The 23,666-nt window shown below is 37.8% G+C and overlaps 2 protein-coding genes across 4 annotated transcripts in view; both read left to right on the plus strand.

The window, feature by feature from the left end:
• Positions 1–2,274: 2,274 nt before the first annotated feature.
• plbd2 (phospholipase B domain containing 2) lies at positions 2,275–10,177 on the plus strand. Its single transcript, XM_062050785.1, has 12 exons — positions 2,275–2,538; positions 2,633–2,726; positions 2,796–2,954; positions 3,029–3,129; positions 5,452–5,666; positions 5,849–5,943; positions 8,608–8,768; positions 8,850–8,945; positions 9,028–9,099; positions 9,176–9,328; positions 9,411–9,573; positions 9,647–10,177. Exons 1-12 carry the CDS (start codon positions 2,330–2,332, stop codon positions 9,815–9,817), a joined length of 1,689 nt encoding a protein of 562 aa, XP_061906769.1. The 5' UTR covers positions 2,275–2,329; the 3' UTR covers positions 9,818–10,177.
• A 1,979-nt stretch (positions 10,178–12,156) lies between these two features.
• zgc:158398 (uncharacterized protein LOC568894 homolog) overlaps positions 12,157–23,666 on the plus strand; it is a 13,075-nt gene continuing 1,565 nt past the window's right edge. Inside the window, exons 1-4 of one of the 3 annotated variants that reach the window (XM_062050787.1) lie at positions 12,157–12,308; positions 12,620–12,672; positions 12,745–12,799; positions 18,487–18,739. In XM_062050787.1, coding sequence (XP_061906771.1) covers positions 12,635–12,672; positions 12,745–12,799; positions 18,487–18,739 — 346 coding nt within the window. In that variant the 5' untranslated portion in view covers positions 12,157–12,308; positions 12,620–12,634. Of the gene's footprint in view, positions 12,309–12,619; positions 12,800–18,486; positions 18,740–23,666 lie in introns of those variants that run through there. The other 2 variants (XM_062050786.1, XM_062050788.1) reach the window with 2 other exon arrangements.

Below are 23,666 nucleotides of genomic sequence, written 5' to 3' on the forward strand. Positions count from 1 at the left end.
TTGGTTGGTGTGGCCGCGGCGCTCCCGTCGCGCGGTGCATTCTGCGGCGGAGGTGCTTGGCACCAGGAGGCGGGGTTATGATACGAGCCTCTCACAGTGTGTCTCCGCAGCAGATTTATGATCGCTCAGCACTAAAAATAAGTTACACACATACAGTTGTTGACAAAATACACTGTACATTATATACCTCAGCTAACTAAACTATGGAAATGTATAATATAATTCATATAGCAATACGGTCTCACTGCACAGCAGGCCAGCAGTTAGCCGAGTCGCAATCCATGGTGAGGCACAAGTGCCTCAACTGGCTGCTGATCACCGCACCGTCTCTTCTCAGTATTTGAACGGCAAATGGGAAAATAAAAATAATCTAAAACTGGTGAAGTTAAATGGAAAATAACTTTAGTATAATCACTGGATACATATAACACTTTAATTAATTTTTTTTTCTTTTTACTTTTTTTTTCTTTCCATGATGGCAGGTGAGGCCCCGCCTCCCCTGCCTCTAGGGACGGCACGCCACTGGAATTCAACATTCATAAAGCAGGTTTCCAACATGAATTCTCATTAGTATAGAGTTTATAAAGACAGTTTATAATTGTTTTACTCAATAATTGGCTTAAATGGTTCCTTTGTTATATTTTATAAATGAATGAGTCAGCAAAAATGTAACAGCATTCTCCAAGTCTTAAGTAAATTTAAATTGTACAAACAACCATGTCTTCCTTGAACTCTAAAAGTGTATTAAAAGTACTAAACAGTAAAACAGACTTCAGTCCAGAATAATTAGAAGGTGGGACTTTAAAAAAAAAAAAAAATGGTTTAGCAACTTTTTTAAGATGACATAAAGAACAGTCTTAACTTTGTCTGGGATGGAAAATCTATTATGCAGAGTCCATATTTTTCCTAAATTAACATGAGAAGGAGTTTCTCAACTCTTAAAAACTGCATGACCTGTCTTTTATTTTGAAAATATTACCACTTTCTGACTATCAGTGAAGGGGTGACTCTGACTTGGAATCTACATAACACTGAAGTTTGGACACGATCAAGTGACTTTTTTTTTTTTTTTTTGGTAATCTAAGTACATAGGTGTGTATATGCATATTTTGGAGTTTATGGGTTGTGTGTATGTATTTATGTGTATAGGTATATAGCAGTGGCGTGCCGTCACTAGAGGCAGGGGAGGCGGGGCCTCACCTGCCATCATGGAAAGAAAATAAATGTAAAAAGAAAAAAAAAATTAAATTGTTGTATGTATCCAGTGATTATACTAAAGTTATTTTCAATTTAACTTCACCAGTTTTAGATTATTTTTATTTTCACATTTGCCGTTGAAATACTGAGAAGAGACGGTGCGGTGATCAGCAGCCAGTTGAGGCACGTCACTGATTTGTGCCTCAACATGGAATGTGCGCAATGACTCAGCTAACTGCTGAGCTGCTGTGCAGTGAGACTGTATTGCTATATGAACTATATCAGCTAACTAAACCATAGTTTAGTTAGCTGAGGCATATAATGTACAGTGTATTTTGTCAACAACTGTATGTGTGTAACGTATTTCTTCAGCTGAGCATTCATAAAACTGCTGCCAAAGACGTACTGTCTGAGGCTCGCAGTAATCCGGCCTCCTGGTGGTAGAGGGCGGTAGTGATCCCAGAGATCATTCCTTGCCGCAGAAGAAAAAAAAGTTAGCAATAATAAGTGCAGCGTTTTTTAATTTCCTCTCGCCTGAACTTTTATTAAAAACATGGAGGATTACATATGTAAAATAAAACAGTTTTCTAAACTGGACTTTCAATGGAAGCAGGAGGTAATAATTAAAGGTATACCAACGCCGGAGCTAAAAGGTTTGCTTTTGACTTCGGGACAGAAGACCCGTTCTTTTCAAACGGCGTGGTACACACGCAAAGGCTGGCTGTTTGGATGCCCAGCAAGAAAGGTAAGACCATAATAATGTCTTTTTTTATTAAATGTGCTTTTTTGTGTGCTACAGTTGTGTAATGAATGCTGGTGTGAGCTTTTAAATATAACCCGTTAACTGCTGCCAATCACATGGTGAATAAGATACTATTTAGGGTTCATATGTTTGTAAATCTGACTGTGATGATGCAGTGCCTCACCAGACATTAACCTCACCACACGCCACTGGTATATAGACGTATCTATTATAATTACTAATAATAAAGTATAGAAGATAATAGTGAGCCCATGCAACATACTCCGGTACAGTAGGTGGCGGTATAGACTGTCTAAATTACAACTGCAATCCGACAGAAAACCCAAGAAGAAGATCAGGTGACTACACCACCTATCATGTGACTTGTTTATGCCAAACATGGCAGATATTTATTTACTCCGCTGTTTTACATTCTGTTTAACAATTAACTGCGTTTTGTTCAGTCATTTTGCACTGGTTGGAGCCGAAATACGAACGGCGGTTCTTGATGAAAACACGGGGCAGCTTTCAGTCATCGATGGGTATCGAGAAGATTTTGTGGCCTGGGCCAACTTCACCGACAACATTCAGACAACAGGGTACGTTTATAACATGGTTCACTTATACTGTGGCGTACATTAAAAAGGCTACCAATATTTTTTTGTTGACCTATTTTTTGTGGTATTACTTCAGCTGGTCTGCCTTGGACGTCACAACCAGCAGTCAATACAATGACAGCATCCAAGCTTATGCTGCTGGAGCTGTGGAAGCTGCAGTCACATCTCAGGTCAGCCTAAACTTACACTTTTCAAGCTAAAATATAATGACTTAAAGTTGACGACCTTTTTGTTTTTAGCTTATCTACAAGCACTGGATGAACACACTCATGGGTTACTGTGGGCCCTTCTCAAGAGATGCTGGCTACTGTGACCGCCTCAAGACTTTTATCACTATCAACCTTCAGTGGGTTCAGGAGCAAATTGAGCAACAGCCAAATTCACCTTACTGGTACCAGGTACTGAAAATATCTTTAAAATTAATAATGCGGTGTGAAATTACTGTGCATTTATTCTTTCATTGTCATGTTAGGTTCGCCTTGCTCTGCTACAGCTGAAAGGTCTGGAGGACAGTTACAATGACCAACTGTCATTTCCTTCTGGCCCGATATCCATCAACCCCTTTGGTTTCCTGTAAGCAGATGAGCCCATTTTTTAAAATCTAACAAATAAGTGCCAATATAATATTTAGGAGTGTCCCGATCCGATATTGATGTTGGATATTGGTCCGATACAGCACAAAAAAACAAGTATCGATCATATTGGCTTGTATCTTAACTATTCCTGCAGCGTGTTTACCTTTGCAAAGCTGGACAGCTAATTCAATCAAAGTTTATTTATATAGCCCTAAATCACAAGTGTCTGCACAAGCCACAACGACATCCTCGGCTCAGATCCCACTTTTTGTGGTTTTTGTGTCCTCCCAAAAGCACACAAAGTTGATCTTCTCTTGTATTTTAGGCATGTATAAAAGGCTATAGGTTGGGGCAAGGAATGCAACGAACGACTATTTTGTTAGTCATCAAGTCATTGACTTTCTCAACAATTAGTCGACTAATCGGATAATAAAGCGTACACATATCCAGTGGCTCTAATTCAACTTTTCAATTCGTCTTGAGTTATTTTTAGGCACATGGTTACTAACAACAAAGATGACCAATTCAATCATAAATTTAAATTTATACTATAACTGTTCTGCTACAAAAATAAAAATACCTGTTAAACTTGTGTTAATTTAAAAGCAAGGACAAGCAAAGTGCTAAACATTTTTTTATAATTTTTGCAACAAAACACCATAATAATCTAATGTACTCAAAACGAAAGAAGATGATAGTTTATTACCTTGTGTAAGAAAGTTGAATTAACTATCTTATCGAGTTGAGACTGCATCCACCAGATGTCCGACAGTCCACTGCTTTAAATGCTCCCGTATCACAGATGTAGTGTCATAAAAACAAGATCTGTTTGACAAAATGAGCACAGTGTTCATGTCTTTGACAAGATTAGGAAACATTTTTCCCACGCTTTACATGCTTTCACCTGCCATGTTGTTGTAAGTGGCGGCGCTGATTTGCGTGCCTTCGGAAAACCACGAGTGATGACGTGAAATGAAGTGAATTATTATATTTATATATTAAATATATTTTTTCTCTAGTGACTTCAAGCGCTCTACGTAGTGAAACCCAATATCTAAGTTACATTTAAACCAATGTGGGTGGCACTTGGAGCAGGTGGGTAAAGTGCCTTGCCCAAGGACACAACAGCAGTGACTGGAATGGCGGAAGCGGGGATCGAACCTGGAACCCTCAAGTTGATGGCACGGCCGCTCTACTGACCGAGCCCCGACGTCACGTCACGACTATTGTCTATAAATGACATTTTCGGCAACACATTTTATTTACTATTTGTCGACCAATCGTTGCACCCCTAGTTGGGGATACTTGAAGCAAGCAGCTTCACAACGGCTAAGCATGCAATGAATAGCACACAAACAAGACTTACATAAGTGTCTTTAATTGAACAATATTGCAGTTCAGAACAGCACATTTGACATTACAAACAAGTATCATATGATTATAGTTGCACATACATATTACAGAGTCTCCAAAGCAATAGCGTATTAGAACATATCCAGTAATAACTGTGTCCGCAATATTTCCAATTCACTGCATCATGAGCTTTACTTAAAGGGAAACTGCACTTTTTTTTTTTGCCTATTGTTGACAATCATTATGAAAGACATGTCAACGAATGGATTTTTTAAATGCATTCTAAATATTAAAAAAACGTAAATAACAGAGCCAAAGGGAGATCCAATTTTCCACCCATAAAATACGATCAATAACCATTCAAAAAGCGCCAACAATACTCCATTTACATTTCGTGACTTTAATACTAACAATGTATTAGTGATATTGTTATTTTAAGCGCTAACACAGACAAACTATTTATAGCGGCGACATAATCACTTCTGTGTCTCCCTATGTTTACATCATCGAGTGGTCTGCTGTTTCCTCGGTTCCTTGCTCCCTGTAATTTTATTGTCGATCATAAATCATGCATCTCACCTGGACATGAGACGTCTGAGTAGGTATTCCGACAAGTTGGGACACTTTGACAGCAAATTTGGGACCTGGAACTGGCGAGAACGACACGAAAACAAATGACCACTTCAATTTAAAAACTGCATGAGTCCATTCCACAGGGTAATAATAAGTTAGTGTTTTTCATACCTAACATTGTATTCTGGGTGACTAACTTCACTTGATCAAAGGTTTTTCTAACATTCCACTCTACAATATAACACAAATATGTATGATTCTTGCTGATACTGTATCAGCCTAATATCTGTATCGTCCAATACTAATGGCTCCAATATTGGTATTGTATCGGAGGCGAACAAGTGTTATCGGGACACCCCTACTAATAACCATGTTGTTTGCTATTACCAACCAGACTGTTCCAAATGGGTGGAGATATGGAGGACTTGGAATCTGCTTTAAACAAATCCAGCTTGACGCGACCACTAGGATCTGGCTCCTGCTCTGCTCTCATTAAGCTGTTGCCAAACAATAAGGATCTGCTGGTGTCACATGACACCTGGAACACCTACCAGTCCATGCTGCGCATCATAAAGAAATACAGCTTTGCCTTCAGCGTTTCGCCCTTTGGTACTACATTGACACATTTTGCAAGTGTCCCAGATGTTTTCATGTTTTGCTTCCACAATGTATTTACTAGACCTGTGTTTATATGTAGGTACATTATTTTTAAGAAAGACAAGCATCACAATATGAGAGGCTGTACTACTGTATGATGTGATCCTTCTAGTTAAATGCTGCCTTTTTTGCAGATAATCTTCTTCTTCCTGGAACGATACAGGCATTCTCATCCTACCCTGGATCAATTTTCTCCGGAGATGACTTTTACATCCTCAGTAGTGGCTTGGTGAGAGCGTCTTCTGTTTCTCACAGCATTCAGTTTAATATTTAAATTAGGGGTGTCAAATTATCGTTCTCCGGAGATGACTTTTACATCCTCAGTAGTGGCTTGGTGAGAGCTTCTTCTGTTTCTCACAGCACTCCGTTTAATATTTAAATTAGGGGTGTCAAATTATCGTGTTAAATGCGATTAAATACGGTCACATTTAGTGCATTATGTTTTCTAACCGTGTTAAGCTGAGAGCAACAACAGTTCAGCCACAGCGAAAAAGAGGTTTCATTCGAGACTAATGTTAGTGACTTCAAGTAGTGGGGATAAGATTAATTAAATCCAAAAAATTGTGTAAAATATTTAGATTAAAAAAGTATCAGATGTACATGTACAAAGTACATATAAATCTCATTATGTTTAAATAAACCAACCAAGAGGAAGAAGAGGGATGTGTACCGAATTCTGTGCTTTTTTAGCATTAAATCAAACTGGCCATTTTGCGTTACCTTTGTTGCACGTGACGTCAAATCAGGTTTTAGACCAGGGGTCCCCAAACTACGGCCCACGGGCCGGATCCAGCCCCCAGCATCCAAAATCCGGCCCACAGGAAGTCCCAAGTTAAAAAAAAAAATGTATTTTTTTGTTTTGTTTTGTTTTTGTTTTTTAATCTTTCCTTTCTAATCCATTTTCTACCGCTTGTTACTCTTGGTATCTCCTAGCCGCTCAGGCAAATCATATTGTCTAAAAATGAATTTTCCCATCAATAACGTGACAATGTTAAATGTTGATGAACATCAATGTTAATTGATGTTAAATGACAAAACGGATTATAAAGACAATGTGTGTGTGTGTATATATATATATATATATATATATATATATATATATATATATATATATATATATATATACACACACTCATTCACACTCAATCGCACAAAAGGGTTGTTTCTTTCTGTTACTAATATTTCTGGGGCCGTACTTATCAAGCTTCTTAGAATTACTCCTAAGAAGTCTGCTAAGAGTTGACTTAAGAGTAAATAAATTCTTCGCTGAAAGCTGCACTTAAAAGTTAGTTATCAAGCGTCTTACTCACACTTTCAGCGAAGTGTAGGACTGAATCTTAAGTGTCACACTCAGAGCTGAATTACGACATTACTATGTGCCGTAAACGGAATTTTAGGTGACGTCATTTCTGTGTCCATAGAAATGACCAATCACGGAAGGGAATCCGTTGTCTAAGAATAAAGAAATATCTTGGAAATATTTAAGTGGACAATGGGAGTGTATATTTTGACAATAAACTACAAAATAATACAAAACAAACTAGTCCCCGCCGGCACTCACGCGACCGCTCCCTCTCTTCTATCGCCCACACATTCAGTGACGTCACTCACCTCACGGCCACACACATACGCTACTGTCATAACATTTTCTTTCCAATTCATTAATTAGGCAACTAATTTGAAACTGGTGTGGGTGGCTCTATATATACTAGCCCACTGCAGACACATGCAGAAATCAACAAGGAATCGAAAAGTATTAAATCTGTGACCAAAATAATATCCGCTCTGTCTAAACGATACCGTTTGATCAGCTGCTCGTCATCAAAAAAAAAACAACATTGTTCCGTTCCCTGAACGTTCGCGCACGTCTCTCTCGCCTCAGTGCCATCCCCTGCTGGCAACTCCTAACCACTTAAGACACCTCTGAAGGTCTCTTAAATATCGTGGAGAGTAGGAGTGATTCTTAGACTTAAGAACGTTGATAAAAAGCTTGTATTCTTAAGTTTGAGAGTAGGACTAAATTTCGCAAATTCTCAGGACTTAAGTGTAAAATGGCACTCTAAGAAGCTTGATAAGTACGGCCCCTGGTTCCTACATTATATATCAATATAGATCAATACAGTCTGCAGGGATACAGTCCGTAAGCACACATGATTGCATTTTCTTATGACAAACACCTTATATACATGAGCTAGGAAAAAACGGCATTATATATTAAGATGACTTTATACTGTAATAACCATCTGTGTAACAACACAGTGATATATATCCCATGTAATATGTTTAAAATCAGAGCACATTAAGGAAAAATGTGTTTAATCGCACATACGTGTCATTTATCGTACGCTCGCGTGTCTGCTGCTGGGCGAAATGAAACCAAAATCTGTAAGTAAATTTCATTTTCTGTCGCTAATTAAACTTTAAAACATGACATAATGTTGCACGTACATGTACGAGACAGTTGTGACTGACAGTTTAACATGTAATTGTGACAAATATAATCATTTATTTGTTAAATCTGTTCCCTTAAAACACTATTCGTAACATACTGTATGTTTTTATATCTATTTTATATTATCTGAAGCAGAGGAAAATTATATTAAAAATTCAACACTTGCATTGCTCAGAAAAATGTGTTTACTGTTTTTTATGTTTTAACTTCAGCACTTTAATTAGACCTGATGTTTTATTTTTGTAAATGCAACAATGTTCAAGTCTGTTAAAAACAAACAACTTTATAAGCCACTTTATTTGTTCATAATAATGCAATTAATTTAAATTAAAATACCTCAAATTGAGAGGTTTTCTCAACATACTAGGTCAGATTAAAACATAGATTCATTACAGATCATAGATAATTAATTGCTCCTTTGTATCTGTTGAATGCCTGCAGGTTACCCTGGAAACCACCATTGGCAACAGCAACCCTGCACTGTGGAAGTTTGTCCAACCCAAAGGTACGGTGATGGAGTGGCTCAGGAACATTGTGGCTAATCGTCTTGCAGTGACCGCTAAAGGCTGGGCGGAGCTATTCAGCAAGTACAACAGCGGAACGTGAGTTCCGAGCATCGTTTGACGCAACCACACAAACGTTGAATTTGTGCATTTTTAGTGTGTACTTTGCATGCTTTGCAGATACAACAACCAGTGGATGATTGTGGACTATAATAACTTTGCTCCAGGGAAGACTGACCTCATGAAGGACCTCTTTGTTGTGTTGGAACAAATTCCGTAAGCATTTTAAGATGTATTTACTTTATGAATTAATATTATATACTAAAAAAAAGGCTTTTCCTGTATTTTCACATTGTAGGGGACAGATTATTTTTGCCGATAAGACAGAAGAATTATTGCAAAAAGGATACTGGGCAAGTTACAACATACCGTAAGTGCCATATACCTAATATTTATGTAAAGTGCATGTGTTTATGACTTACACTTTTGGATCATATGTGCTGTAGGTACTATGAAGACATATTCAATGCGAGTGGCTGCAATGAGCTGGTGGAAAAGTTTGGCTCTTGGTTCTCCCTTGACCAGAATCCCCGGGCTCAAATATTTAGGAGAGACCAGAAAAAAGTTACAGATGTTGCCTCGATGATGCGCCTCATGAGGTCTGCACAAAAATACTCCTGTATTGTATAATTTTAAGTGTATAGCTATTAATTTTTTGACATTGTATCTTTTTGTTTCTAGGTACAATAACTTTAAAGAAGACCCGTTGTCTCAGTGCCAAGGCTGTAATCCACTTGAGAATGGAGAAAATGCCATCTCTGCCCGCTCGGACCTGAACCCTGCCAACGGTACATACCCCTTTGGAGCTTTAAGACAGAGATCCCACGGAGGAACAGACATGAAGGTACCGTATTAGTCCCGTTAATTTATTGGTCTTTCCTGAAGCGCACTGATTCACTAAGTGGTGTTCTGTGCAGATGACCTCCTACGGAATGTTTCGTCGCTATGAAATGCTGGCCGCGAGTGGGCCAACATGGGACCAAGTGCCACCCTTCCAATGGAGCACATCTCCATACAAGGATCTGCAGCACATGGGCCACCCTGATATTTGGGCATTCAAGCCTATTAAAGTCACCTGGGCTCCTTAATTGCAATAATGCATAATACAAAAGTGCTGGAAAGGAAGTTTAATTAACACTTTGACAAAGGGAAAAAACACTTTTAAGGGTAATGTGGTATAAGGATAGTATTTCCTCAGTTTTGCACTTTTTTTTTTTTTTTTAAATGAAGGGAAGAGAGTTTTTAATATAAGGGAATGTTTATAATAAAATGTAATTTACAGCCTCATTTTTCTACTCTGATTTATTTTTATCATGTTTATGTATTAAGAAATTTGCCACCGCTAAGTTAAATCATTGTCATTGTAAAAAAAAATAAAAAAAAATGCAACTTAGATTCATAAAACTTTTCTCAATAAACTGTCATCATGATTGACTTGTGACTCGGAACAGTCTCTGTTTTACTATCTGGATATTTAGACAGTTTTTTATTTTACATTCATTCTAAAAACTACAGATATCTTTAACGGGAAACTTTCTTCCAATGAATGTTGATGTTTTTGTTTACTGTATTTTCAACATGCATATGATGATACATTAAGGTACATCATATGTTTACATTTTCACAAATGTCTGAAAAGGCGCAGGAAGAAGCAAAGTTTATTTAATTCCACCTTTTGTCCGTTTCACAGGAATTATGCATTTGTTTCTTCCTGTACTCTGTGTGTACTAACCATGTTTTGTAATGATAGAATAAAATTATAGCAGGATATTCAGGAGAGTAGTTTTTAAGATCAGGTTTAAATTAAACTTTTTGATTTGGCTTTTACTTTATCATTAATTTTATTGAAGACCTCCGTACTTGACTTTTTACTTTTATCAATGCAAGATGATTTAATTTAGTTCTATTTCAATATATATTTACTGTATATATATTTGTATCTTAATGTTTTAATGTTGGGGCGGTATAGCTCGGTTGGTAGAGTGGCCGTGCCAGCAACTTGAGGGTTGCAGGTTCGATCCCCGTTTCCGCCATCCTAGTCACTGCCGTTGTGTCCTTGGGCAAGGCACTTTACCCACCTGCTCCCAGTACCACCCACACTGGTTTAAATGTAACTTAGATATTGGGTTTCACTATGTAAAGCGCTTTGAGTCACTAGAGAAAAAGCGCTATATACATATAATTCACTTCACTTCACTTGTAATGTATTATTTATTCTTATTCAAGGTGCTTACTATTTGTACACATATTCTTATTTTTACTTTAGAGCATGCCTCAGAAGGAGCCCTGTGGATCAGGGATTATATCGACCATGGCTGTGGGGCCGCTTTGTGTCAGCGTCCTGGTGCAGACAGCTCCTGTAATAGTGTTTGTTCACCTGGCTCCTCTGTACTCTGCCATGCATTCATATGTGTTTGTGTGTGTGTGTATGATGATAGAGGTAGTGTGTCATCTGGACATTGTTTTATGTGAAGCACTTTGTGTTGCATTTCTTTTATGTATGAAAAGCGCTTTATATATAAGATTTAATTTGTAGAAGGTAATTGCAATAATAATACCGCAACTGCATTAGTAGATAAATATACAGTAAAGGTTATAATTGTATATGTTTTAAAACGTACAATCTTCATAAAAGTACTAATTAAATTCAAATCAAAGAGCGTAGATAAAATGTGATCCGTTGTCTTATGCGTAATTAAATAACATGATTCCAGCCTGGATTTTGACCATTGCTAATGTTGGCTTTTATTATTGTACTGTAGATGTAATTTCTGTAAATGTGTTATTTGTATTTATTTATTTATTTATTTTTTGGGACTTTTTTTTTTTTTTTTTAATAAACCTTTATTTATATTACGCGAAACATTTACATACAGGCAAATAAATAATGATAATCAAAGCAAGTACAGAAACAGTACAAAACAGCGCCAGGGGGTTGTAAACTCAATAAAGTAACTAAAATAGAATGCAAAATATATTTATCTAACAAAGTGTAAAGCCAAATAAACCAAATTTGGAGCACAGCATCATAGTTTTCACAGATTTGTGGTTGTCAGAGGTTGAAAACATTTTAAAGTAAAGTTCTAATTCATTTTTAAAGGCACAAAAAACAGGTCGGGTATTGAGAAACTTACATTTATGAATATAAAACTTAGCCGATAGTATAATGAGGTTGCAAAAGTAAAATTCATTTTCAAAAATGTTTTCATACAGTGTAAATCCAAATAGCACATCTTTAAAACAAAACCACAAATTTGTCATGAATATTGTCCGGGATGAAACGACAGATGCCCTGTATTTTATGTAAATGTTACATGCCAAAACAAATACGAATTACACAAATATTAAGTACAGTAAAATGCTGTTGATCACGTGGTTGTGGTCGTCCAATCACGTCCAACAACCAGTTGACAACCGTAAAGCGATCAGTATGTCGTGAATGCAAACTACCATAAATTGTCATCCTCCTCAATCCGTAACACATGAACTTTGTCTGCTCCTTATCACATATCGACATGGGGGAGTTCGTATACCGTACAAAAATGGCTTTGTAATGAGCGTAAACTTCTTGAACATAAGGTAAGACGTCTGTAAAACATCCATCTGCATCATAGCTTCATTAGTGTGGAGTTGATATGTAAACATGTTTTTATATTTTTTATTTATTAATTTTATAAACCTTTATTTATAATATGAACATTTACATACAATTAAGAAATAATAAACAAAACAAGTACAACAACAGTATAAAACAGCGCCATGGGGGAGTTGATATGTTAACACAAGGCAACATGTTTTGATAGTAACTGCAGCAAGAGTATTGCAGTAGTATGACCACTGAAAGTAGTGACAATTAATGACGCATCTTTCTTTTGTTTACCTCATCCCAGGTTTATTCGTGTTCAATGATGGCTTTCTGGCATCTGGTTAGCAATTTAAGAGAGTATGTGTCCCAGAATCCTCCATCGGTGACGTTTTGTGTGTGTATTCTGACACTGGCTATCTCATTCATCAGCCTTGGGTCTTACATCAACACTCACACCCTTTCCAACCCGGACACTACAGCAAAGGTATGATTTTTTTATTGGCTTATAGGTAATTTCATACATCCATTTTCTACCGCTTGTCCAGTTCGGGGTCCTGGCGGGTGCTGGAGCCTATCTCAGCTGCATTCGGGCGGAAGGCGGGGTACACCCTGGACATTAAGTCGCCACCTCATCGCAGGGCCAACACAGATAGACAGACAACATTCACACACTAGGGCCAATTTAATGTTGCCAATCAACCTATCCCAAGGTGCATGTCTTTGGAGGTGGGAGGAAGCCGGAGTACCCAGAGGGAACCCACGCAGTCACGGGGAGAACATGCAAACTCCACACAGAAAGATCCCGAGCCCAGGATCAAATTTAAACAATATAATTCAGTATAGTACGAGTTTAATTTGTTCTATGACTGAGCTCTTAACTCAAAACATCTCCCATTGAAATCCTTCGAAATCAACTATGCTTGGCACCCCCAAAACAGCACAACAGCATGTCTTTCAAAAAGAAAAACACACTTTTAGATTAGAAATATTGAATAAAAACAATACCATCGAATGTACTACTAACAACTATAGTAGTTTCATAAATTAATGTAAGAATAATGTACAGCATTCACCTTGGAGAGTGAACTTCTACTGTATCTTCATCCATCAGCAGCGTCTCCATATTTTCATTGTCCTCCGTTTAGATATTATTTAAACATTCTTGGCATTACGCTCATTCTGCTTCAGTATGGTGCACACTAGGGATGTAACGATATGGACATTTCATATCACAGTTATTGTTTCCAATATTATCATTATTATAACTGTACTGTTGAATGTGCTCAAAAGGTACTCAAACACACTTATAACCAAGTTTTATTTAAAAAAGCAAATCAATAAATAGCCACACACTATACTTTCTTCGCAAAATAATTATGTTGTATGATGATATAGTTTTGGCTACTTACTTATTATTTTTGAGTGTTTAAATGTGTTTATCTTCCTCTGTTTTAATTTGTAAAAGTTTTATTGAAGTCGTTGGGTAGTCGGGTTTACCAATGTACACCTGGCCCCCATTACATTTAAATATGTTTATTTTCTTCTGTTGTAGTTTGTAAAAGTTTTTTTAATGAGAAAGAAAAAGCGTTTGCTAGGGGCTTCACATCCAGTTTATGTGACGTTACGCAAATTCAACTTATGTGGTCATAATGCTTTGAATATCAATTAGGGCTGCAACTAACGATTAATTTGATAATCGATTAATCTGTCGATTAATAATCGGATAAAAGAGACAAACTACATTTCTATCCTTTCCAGTATTTTATTGAAAAAAAAACAGCATACTGGCACCATACTTATTTTTATTATTGTTTCTCAGTTGTTTGTACATGTTGCAGTTTATAAATAAAGGCTTATAAAAAAAATTAAATTAAAAAAATTGCCTCTGCGCATGCGCATAGCATAGATCCAACGAATCGATGACTAAATTAATCGGCAACTATTTTTATAATCGATTTTAATCGATTTAATCGATTAGTTGTTGCAGCCCTAGTATCGATCGATCTCTCGGTCTAAGAGAGCACAGCCTGTAGGTTTATGTACACAATTTAATATCTCAGTTGCTCAGACAGCGGTGTGTTTATACACGTTTGAATCGAGGAATGTTGTTTTTTAATGGAGAAAGACGTTGATGTCTCTTGTTTTCATGTTAGCATGTAATCTAGCTAGTGCTCGCTAGATAACAATAAGCAGTGTCACTGGTCTGTGAGTGTATCAGTGTTACCAGTCACGGTTTTACGATCATTTTAATTTAAAACAGTAATATTAACCGTGGGAAGTTTTACTGCGGTTTATCATTATACCGTTTATTGTCACAAGCCTTGTGCTCACTAGCTGTGTCACGCTTGAATTTCTTCGCCAATTTGGCCACACATGTGTCATGTTTTTGATGATTTCTCTTTTAATTCAATGAACATAATCAGCTTATTTTTCTCAGCGCTGTCCTTCACTCACTTTCTCCTCTCCGTTGACTGGAAAACCAAGTTATGTCACTCTCTAGCTATAAGCTAATGCTAGCCAGTAAGAACATATATTTCCGGCAGGTCTTACGGGGTTCATTGTAACATTGGCTATGCCAACTAATGGTGGGGATGCTTGTAACTCAAATTTTTGCTTGCAACTTAAAACCCAACAATTAGCCGAAAAACAGCGCTTACCTCAAAACACTCTTAAGTTGAGCTACCACTGTAATACTGGTGCCGTCAAAAAATTACACATTTTTAATCAGATCAAAAACATTGTTGCTGTGAATTAATTTAAATTAATCGTAATGAATATCTTTCGGTTTGAATCTAGATTGTGTTTCATCTCTAAAGAAAGAAGGAAATATATATATATGCACTTACAGTAATGTGTTCATAAAACACATGAAGATAGTGCCTTGGTTTTTCTGCATTTTTGTTTACCTTCAAATCATGTTCATGGCAACAAAAAGCCAAAGGGTATATTAAACTTTATGTCGGTCGACTGTCTCGTCATGTTTTTTGGTACTCAAATTACCTGCACTACCGTTCAAAAGTTTGGGGTCACCCAAACAATTTTGTGGAATAGCCTTCATTTCTAAGAACAAGAATAGACTGTCGAGTTTCAGATGAAAGTTCTCTTTTTCTGGCCATTTTGAGCGTTTAATTGACCCCACAAATGTGATGCTCCAGAAACTCAATCTGCTCAAAGGAAGGTCAGTTTTGTAGCTTCTGTAACGAGCTAAACTGTTTTCAGATGTGTGAACATGATTGCACAAGGGTTTTCTAATCATCAATTAGCCGTCTGAGCCAATGAGCAAACACATTGTACCATTAGAACACTGGAGTGATAGTTGCTGGAATTGGGCCTCTATACACCTATGTAGAAATTGCACCAAAAACCAGACATTTGCAGCTAGAATAGTCATTTACCACATTAGCAATGTATAGAGTGTATTTCTTTAAAGTTAAGACTAGTTTAAAGTTATCTTAATTGAAAAGTACATTGCTTTTCCTTCAAAAATAAGGACATTTCAATGTGACCCCAAACTTTTGAACGGTAGTGTATGTACAATGTGCTGTTTAGTGTCTTCCATATTGACTTAATTGGTTCTGCAGCCTGTCACTACCGCATACGGAACTATTGGGACATATTGTCCAAAATGCACAAGGCTGAAGTTAGCCGCCGATTCGCGAGCTGACGCTGCGAATAGTGGGTGATACTGATAGTCGATCCCGGACTGATACTTTTTACTTGAATTATTGTGATCATTGAATAATTGTGTTACTAGTGCAAAACAATGACAAAAACAACAACGTAACACAAATATCAATAAATGTTGTGTAAAGACTCATTATAACAAAGTTTAAGGTTTTTGAAACCTTTCATTTACTGTAGTCTCTTGCTACATCACCCTTAAAACATTTGGCTTCACCACAGCGCACATTTTTTTGGGGATTCTTGAAATTTTTTTCTAACACATTCTACAATTTTTTAACAATGACTACATAAACTAAAAATATCATTACTACAGTAGTATTAGCCACCAGAGGAGAGCACACCAATTAGAGGGCTGTTCAGTATTGTGGCCACTGATTGGCTCAGCCTTAAGAAGCATTACCATATTGGGTTAAAATAGTATAATTGTGTTATTTCATGTTTAGAGGGCTCTCGTAATGTTGAAAAATGCATTTAGAAGTTCATAAACAGGTTTTTTTATGTTCTAACAATGAAAATATTGGATTTATAATGAATTATTTTTACTTAGTGGTAATTAATTTATCACGGTTAGTTAGTGTCTTTATTGCATTTGAAAAAATGCAATAAAGACACATTTAACCGTTTTATTAGAACTCTAGACCACATTAGTGTAGGTCCAGATTAAAAAAACACTATATTTAAAATTCTCCAATCTGGACTATATTGGACTCTGAAAATTGAATCCTTTATTATGTTGGTGAAAATGCATTAAAGACACAGTTAACCACTTTTTAGGCATGTAGACCACATTATGTTTTTACATCAATATTTCTTCTTACTGTTTTGTAGTAATAATGAATAGCTCTGCATGTTTTCATGGTTTATAAATACAAAATGAAGATGTTCAACAAAATGGACATGTTCCTTTTTTGTCAAACATAATAACCCCCGCTAAGCATCTACTTAACCGTGACATACTGCAGCTTTCATTTTAACAACTATAACAATTAAATAAATTCATCGTGTAGGGGAAGTTTTATGCTAAATGGGTTATACTTGGCAGCACGGTGGAACAGGGGTTAGTGCATGTGCCTCACAATACGAAGGTCCTGGGTTCAATCCCGGGCTCGGGATCTTTCTGTGTGGAGTTTGCATGTCCTCCCTGTGACTGCGTGGGTTCCCTCCGGGTACTCCGGCTTCCTCCCACCGCCAAAGACATGCACCTGGGGATAGGTTGATTGGCAACACTAAATGGGCCCTAGTGTGTGAATGTGAGTGTGAATGTTGTCTGTCTATCTGTGTTGTCCCTGCGATGAGGTGGCGACTTGCCCAGGGTGTACCCCGCCTTCCGCCCGATTGTAGCTGAGATAGGCTCCAGCGCCCCCCGCGACCCCGAAGGGAATAAGCGGTAGAAAATGGATGGATGGATGGGTTATACTTGTATGGCGCTTTTGAGTACCTTAAAGGTACTCAAAGCGCTTTGACACTATTTCCACATTCACATACTGATGGCGGGAGCTGCCAGGCCCATCAGGAGCACGGTTGAAGTGTCTTGCTCAAGGACACAACGGACGTGACTAGGATGGCAGAAGCCGGGGATTGAACCAGGAACCCTCAGGTTGCTGGCACGGCTGCTCTACCAACCGAGCCACCGTTCATCATCATCCTTTCAACAGCTTTATGATAATGCAATGCGAAATGTTTTATATTTTGTGTTGTATTTTTTTTTACCAAATCATGAAAAACATTCTGGGTTTTCAATTTATGCTCTGCAAAAAAGAGGTAAGATAAAAAAAGACTAAAGTTAAAGTTAAAGTACCAATGATTGTCACACACACACTAGGTGTGGTGAAATGTGTCCTCTGCATTTGACCCATCCCCTTGTTCACCCCCTGGGAGGTGAGGGGAGCAGTGAGCAGCAGCGGTGGCCGCGCCCGGGAATCATTTTTGGTGATTTAACTCCCAATACCAACCCTTGATGCTGAGTGCCAAGCAGGGAGGTAATAGGTCCCATTTTTAAAGTCTTTGGTATGACTCGGCTGGGGTTTGAACTCACGACCTACCGATCTCAGGGCGGACACTCTTAACTAGCTGCATGGACAGATAATTTTACTTGATAAGACATCCTAAATAAAGATTTGTATATTTAGAAATTAGCAGGACTTTTAAGATAGAAAAAGGTATTTTATTCTGGAAAAACAAGCATTATTAAGCTTGCAATTGATAAATTAATCATCCTCGAGATGTTGCAGAATCTTTAAACAATATTTTCTTTGTGGGTAAAAAACTAAATATCTTATTTGAATAATTGTTTTAAATTTTTCAAACTACAATAGAATCCATATAATTATTCATGCTAAAAATAAGATCAGTCAATGACTAAGAATAAGTAAATAGCTTTTAAAACTGGGGAAATTTCTACGTAATAAAAATTGTAATCTTGGCAAGTGGCAAATAATTTGCACTGTGTATTTCTGTTTCTGTTATATTGCTGTTTTTTTTTCTTAGGACTGGAACCATCTCCTTGCCACCTTATCACAGTTCCACCTGTGTGTAAAAGCTAATCAGAGCTCAAATGAACCAGTGTTTCTGACCAAAGAGGAAAAAGATAGAACCGCTCCATCACTGGACTCGACAATACAGACTCCATCTGTCATCAGGTTGCATCTCAAAGTTCCTGTGGATGTGACAAGCAGCCATGGCCTTCCAAAAGATGTCGACCTATACACTACCATGACTGCCAGTCAGTTGCATCTTGGGGGTAGGTATTGTTATACTGTGAATGCATACATGTGGGTTTTAGGGGATCTGCACTTTTTGGGGATTTTTCTTATCATTCATAATCCCAATGTAAGACAAGAGCAAACATATTTCTTTTTCTCTTTTTTGTGAATTCTAAATTGTTAAATACCGCCTATAAAGCCCTTTAAAAACACCAACAATACTCAATTTACATGCAGTGACCTTCATATACACCAAGTATTAGCGACATTGTTATTAAAAGAGCTAACGCAGAGGAACTACTTTTAGTAACATGGGGCATTGATCACTGAGAGGTAAGTAGCCTCTGAGTTGGTAAAAGTTTGTGCTACATTAAAAATCTAACTTCTCACTTGTATAGTAGAAGGTTGTAGCCATAAACTGAGAAGTTGGTCAACTTTAAAATTCAGTTTCAACCTAAAGACATTGCAAGGAACAGAATATGCCCATTTTCTGTTCTTTTTAACCTCAGAATGAGGATTATGATAATTTCATCACTTAAAAGAGGAACACACGTTTTGTGCTGAAATATATAAACATCCCATCAGTCGACATCCCAATCAATCAATCAAAGTTTATTTATATAGCCTTTAATTACAAATGCCTAAAAGGGCTGCACAAACCACACTGACAGGGCAAGAAAAAATTGGGTTGAGACAAAAAAAAAGGTTTCTCATTGCTCATCACAACGCCTTTTTTAGCTTTAGCTGTGCCATATTATCAATGGCATTGCGCAAGGCATCGTTAAAGTTGTTGGTGAGGTTATCGATAGAGCCCATATAATGTGGGAATGGTGCCACTATCGAGGGCAGCAGGCCAGCAAGAGTCGTTGTTGTGGCAGCATTAATGTTGCGGCTGCTAGAGCATTGGTTATTAGTAGCTTAGTATAAAGTAGTGATCGGACATTACTTTAGTGTATGGGATTACCATTACTTTGGAGGTGATGACACCCCGGTTAAGGACTAAATCTATCGTATTACTGTTGCGATGCATGGGTTCATTTATTATTTGTGTAAGACCACAGCTATCAATTATAGTCTGGAGCACCACGCAAGGAGGATCTGACGGTTATTCATATGGATATTAAAATCCTCCATTATAATTGTATTATCTGCGTGTATTACTAGATCAGCAACAAACTCTGAAAATTCACTGATAAAGTCTGAACAGGGTCCATGTGGTCGATAGATAACAGTCAGATGGAGAAAGAGCAGTGTGAAAGACCTCATAGTAAGTACCTCAAATTATTTATATTTATTACTTAGGGGTAAGGTTTTCATTGGATGTTTGTGCGACCCCTCCACCCCTTTTAAGATGACGGGCAATATGTGCACTCGTATAGTTAGGAAGAGATGCCTCATTAAGCAGAAAAAATTCATCTGGTTTTAGCCACGTTTCACTGAGACCAATGACGTTAAGATTGTTGTCTCTAATGACCTCATTAACTAATAACGCTTTGGGAGACTGATCTGATGTTTAAAAAGCCCATATTATAGGTAGTGGGCTGTTTTGAGGCATTTTTGTCAATGGTATTCGTAGTACCGATATTAATAACGTTACGTCTATTTCGCATAGTGCGCCTTAAATAATTTTGATCACATCTAGGAATTGATAAGGTGGGGATTGTGAAGAATACATGTCCACCTCTGGCACAGTCACTACAGAAAAAACATTATGTGAGTTATGTATTATTCTACTAGAAATGCTATGTGTGCCGTCATTTTCCAGAGTGTTAGTGGTTAGTGCTAGCTAAACTGACTCCTCACCCTGGCTAACAGGCGCTGTAGTTGCCTGTGTCCGAGCTTGCTCTAGTGTAGCTAGTCAAGTGTGACTCAAACAGTAATCTATATTCCTAGGAAGAGTGATGGCGCTTTCCCGGATAGGGTGAAGGCTGTCCCTCCTCAGCAAGCCAGGTTTGCTCTAGAAAGAGGGCCAATTATCAATAAACATTAGTCCCTGTTCTCTACAAAAACTAGATAGCCACTTGTTGAACGAGACTAATCTTCTATACCTCTCATCATTACATCTCGTAGGCAGGGGGCCCTTACTAGCAATTACTAGCTTAGCTTTTCTAGCTTAACAGCTAGCTAGCTGAAAGTGAAGCGGTGAAACAGAGAGTGGGTGCTTTTTTTTAGTTGAAATAGACTACTAAATGTGTTGGAGAAAGAATAAAGAAAACTGTAAAACAATTAGAAGCATACAGATAGAAAAATAGCACTTAGCTTTTGAGCGGTGAACAGCACAGTAGCTTCGGACCGGGACTAGCTTAGCTTCGCTAGCTAGCTGAAAGTTAGGCGGTGAAACAGAGATTGGGTGCTTTTGTAAGTTTTTATAAGACTACTAAATATATTGGAGAAGGAATAAAGAAAGCTGTAGAAGCATTAGAAGCACACAGATAGAAAAATATCACTTAGCTTTGTGTGGCGAACAGCGGCCCCATAAAAGCAGACATTGTACAGTAAGCGATTGTTTTATTATGTTCATAGTCAGTGTTCAGTTTTTTCCGTATTGGCCCTCTGAATAGGGGTCGTCACTCAGCATGAAAGGAATTACTCGCTTTGCATTCTTTGCTTGTTTTATTTAGTAGCAGCAGAAGCAGTAGCAGCATTGGCAGCAGCAGCATTAGCAGCATTAGCAGCAGCAGCAGCATTAGCAGCATTAGCAGCAGCAGGTAATAACCTAAAAGTAAACATGAAAATAAAACAATGTATCTATCTTGAATCATCAAAACATGAACATAATAAAACAATGCATCTATCTTGAATCATCATAATGTAAATAGACATGAATTCATCAACTGAACCATAATGTTATCAACCATGATATGACATATTATCAATCACTGTGATTTTATCCTAACTTATTAATTTTAGCATTACATTTTATTATCACCATTAATTTATGTCAAATAATGTTTTAAATGTAATCAGAATTATTTATAATGTCACCATAATGTCATGGACAAACATACTAAAAAGACATAAAACACCGGCGCTCTGTTTGAGGCACACATTAAACATATGAGCAGAACTACACAAAAGAACTACAAATCCCATCAGCCAAACCAGAAAGTAAAGTGCCGGTGCCGGTATTTTTAACTCAAACCTTCGAACTCTCAAACGCAGCCGGACACACGCAACGTGACAACAATATAATCCAACAGATTTCAATCCGCACATTACTTTTAAATTTGCCAACGTTGTTTAAAAACTAAACAGTGAGTGTTTGCGCTGGTTGTGACGCAGCAAGTCAGCCGCACAACAAGCGCTGCGGACATAGCAGACATACAGCAAACAGAAAAGCAAGGAAGCGGGCAAGCATGGAATATAAACAATTCAGCTGATCTAACAAAGAAAAGCGGATATAACAAAATGAGCTTACCAGTGGGGTATGCTGGTGGCGAAGCACGCTGTTTTTACAAACGAAACAATGACGCCATTTTTAAAGCTACGTACATGGTCACCTGTCAGTGGTTGCCCCGCCCATCTTAAAGTCCCAGGTAAGTCCGCCATAAATACATATAGACATAACAAATACACATAATAAATCCAACAGTCAGTATTTCTTAGCAATACTGCTACATGGTGCTTAGTGTTTATTTAGAGCTATATCTGCTTATGACTCAGCGTCTAACACTTGTAGCTCATCCTCCTTATATTCAGGCTCCAAAGGATAAGCTACTGGATCATAATTTGTCCAAAAGTAGTCGTCGTTGGCTCTCACAAAAACTTCCGTGATTAGTAATTGTTGTTGAAGGAAATAGCGAATGTTTTCATGCACTCTGTGAAATCAATGCACCACCTAATGTTTAAAGGCCTACTGAAACCCACTACTACCGACCACGCAGTCTGATAGTTTATATATCAATGATGAAATCTTAACATTGCAACACATGCCAATACAGCCGGGTTATCTTATAAAGTGCAATTTTAAATTTCCCGCTAAACTTCCGGTTGAAAACGCCTTTGGATGATGACGTATGCGCGTGACGTAGCCAGTGAAACAGAAGTATCGGTACCCCATTGAAGCCAATACAAAATAGCTCTGTTTTCATCTCATAGTTCCACAGTATTCTGGACATCTGTGTTGGTGAATCTGTTGCAATTTGTTCATTGCATTATGGAGAAAGAAGCTGAGCAAGCAAAGAAGAAAGTTGTCGGTGCGAAGCGGAGTATTTTGCGAGGGAAGTCAGCAACACAACCCAGCCGGTGTTTCATTGTTTACATTCCCGAAAGATGCAGTCAAGATCGAAGAACTCGGACAACAGAGACTCTTACCAGGAGGACTTTGACTTCGATACACAGACGCCTGTAGAGAACTGGGACAACACAGACTCTTACCAGGATTACTTTGATTTGGATACACAGACGCAGACGCGGTACCGTGAGTATGCAGCTGCGCTTCCAAACATTTGATCGCTTGCCCGTACGTGCGTGTCACGTACGTAACATTGGGTAAATATATAAGCTTTATGAACCTTGGGTTAGGTGAACGGTCCTTTGGGCTGAGTGATTGTGTGTGGTGTGCAGGTGTTTGAATTGTATTGGCGGGTTATATGGACGGGAGCTAGGAGCTAGCATAACAAACACCTAGGTGTTTGTTATGCGGGATTAATTTGTGGCATATTAAATATAAGCCTGGTTGTGTTGTGGCTAATAGAGTATATATATGTCTTGTGTTTATTTACTGTTGTAGTCATTCCCAGCTGAATATCAGGTCCCACCGCCTCTCACAGCATCTTCCCTATCTGAATCGCTTCCACTCCCACTAGTCCTTCACTTGCACTTTCCTCATTGACAAATCTTTCATCCTCGCTCTAATTAATGGGGAAATCGTCGCTTTCTCGGTCCGAATCGCTCTCACTTCTGGCCGCCATCACTGTAAACAATAGGGAACTTTGCGGAAATGTTCAACTGACTACGTCACGC

This window comes from Entelurus aequoreus, linkage group LG06 (genome assembly GCF_033978785.1).
Source record: "Entelurus aequoreus isolate RoL-2023_Sb linkage group LG06, RoL_Eaeq_v1.1, whole genome shotgun sequence".
Classification (NCBI taxonomy): Eukaryota; Metazoa; Chordata; class Actinopteri; order Syngnathiformes; family Syngnathidae; genus Entelurus; species Entelurus aequoreus.

Coding starts and splice junctions, on each gene's coding strand:
- plbd2 (XM_062050785.1), top strand. CDS start 2,330: ATGCCAAACATGGCAGATATTTATTTACTCCGCTGTTTTACATTCTGT. Junction 2,955..3,028: donor ATTCACCTTACTGGTACCAG/GTACTGAAAATA, acceptor TTGTCATGTTAG/GTTCGCCTTGCTCTGCTACA. Junction 9,100..9,175: donor TGGGCAAGTTACAACATACC/GTAAGTGCCATA, acceptor TATGTGCTGTAG/GTACTATGAAGACATATTCA.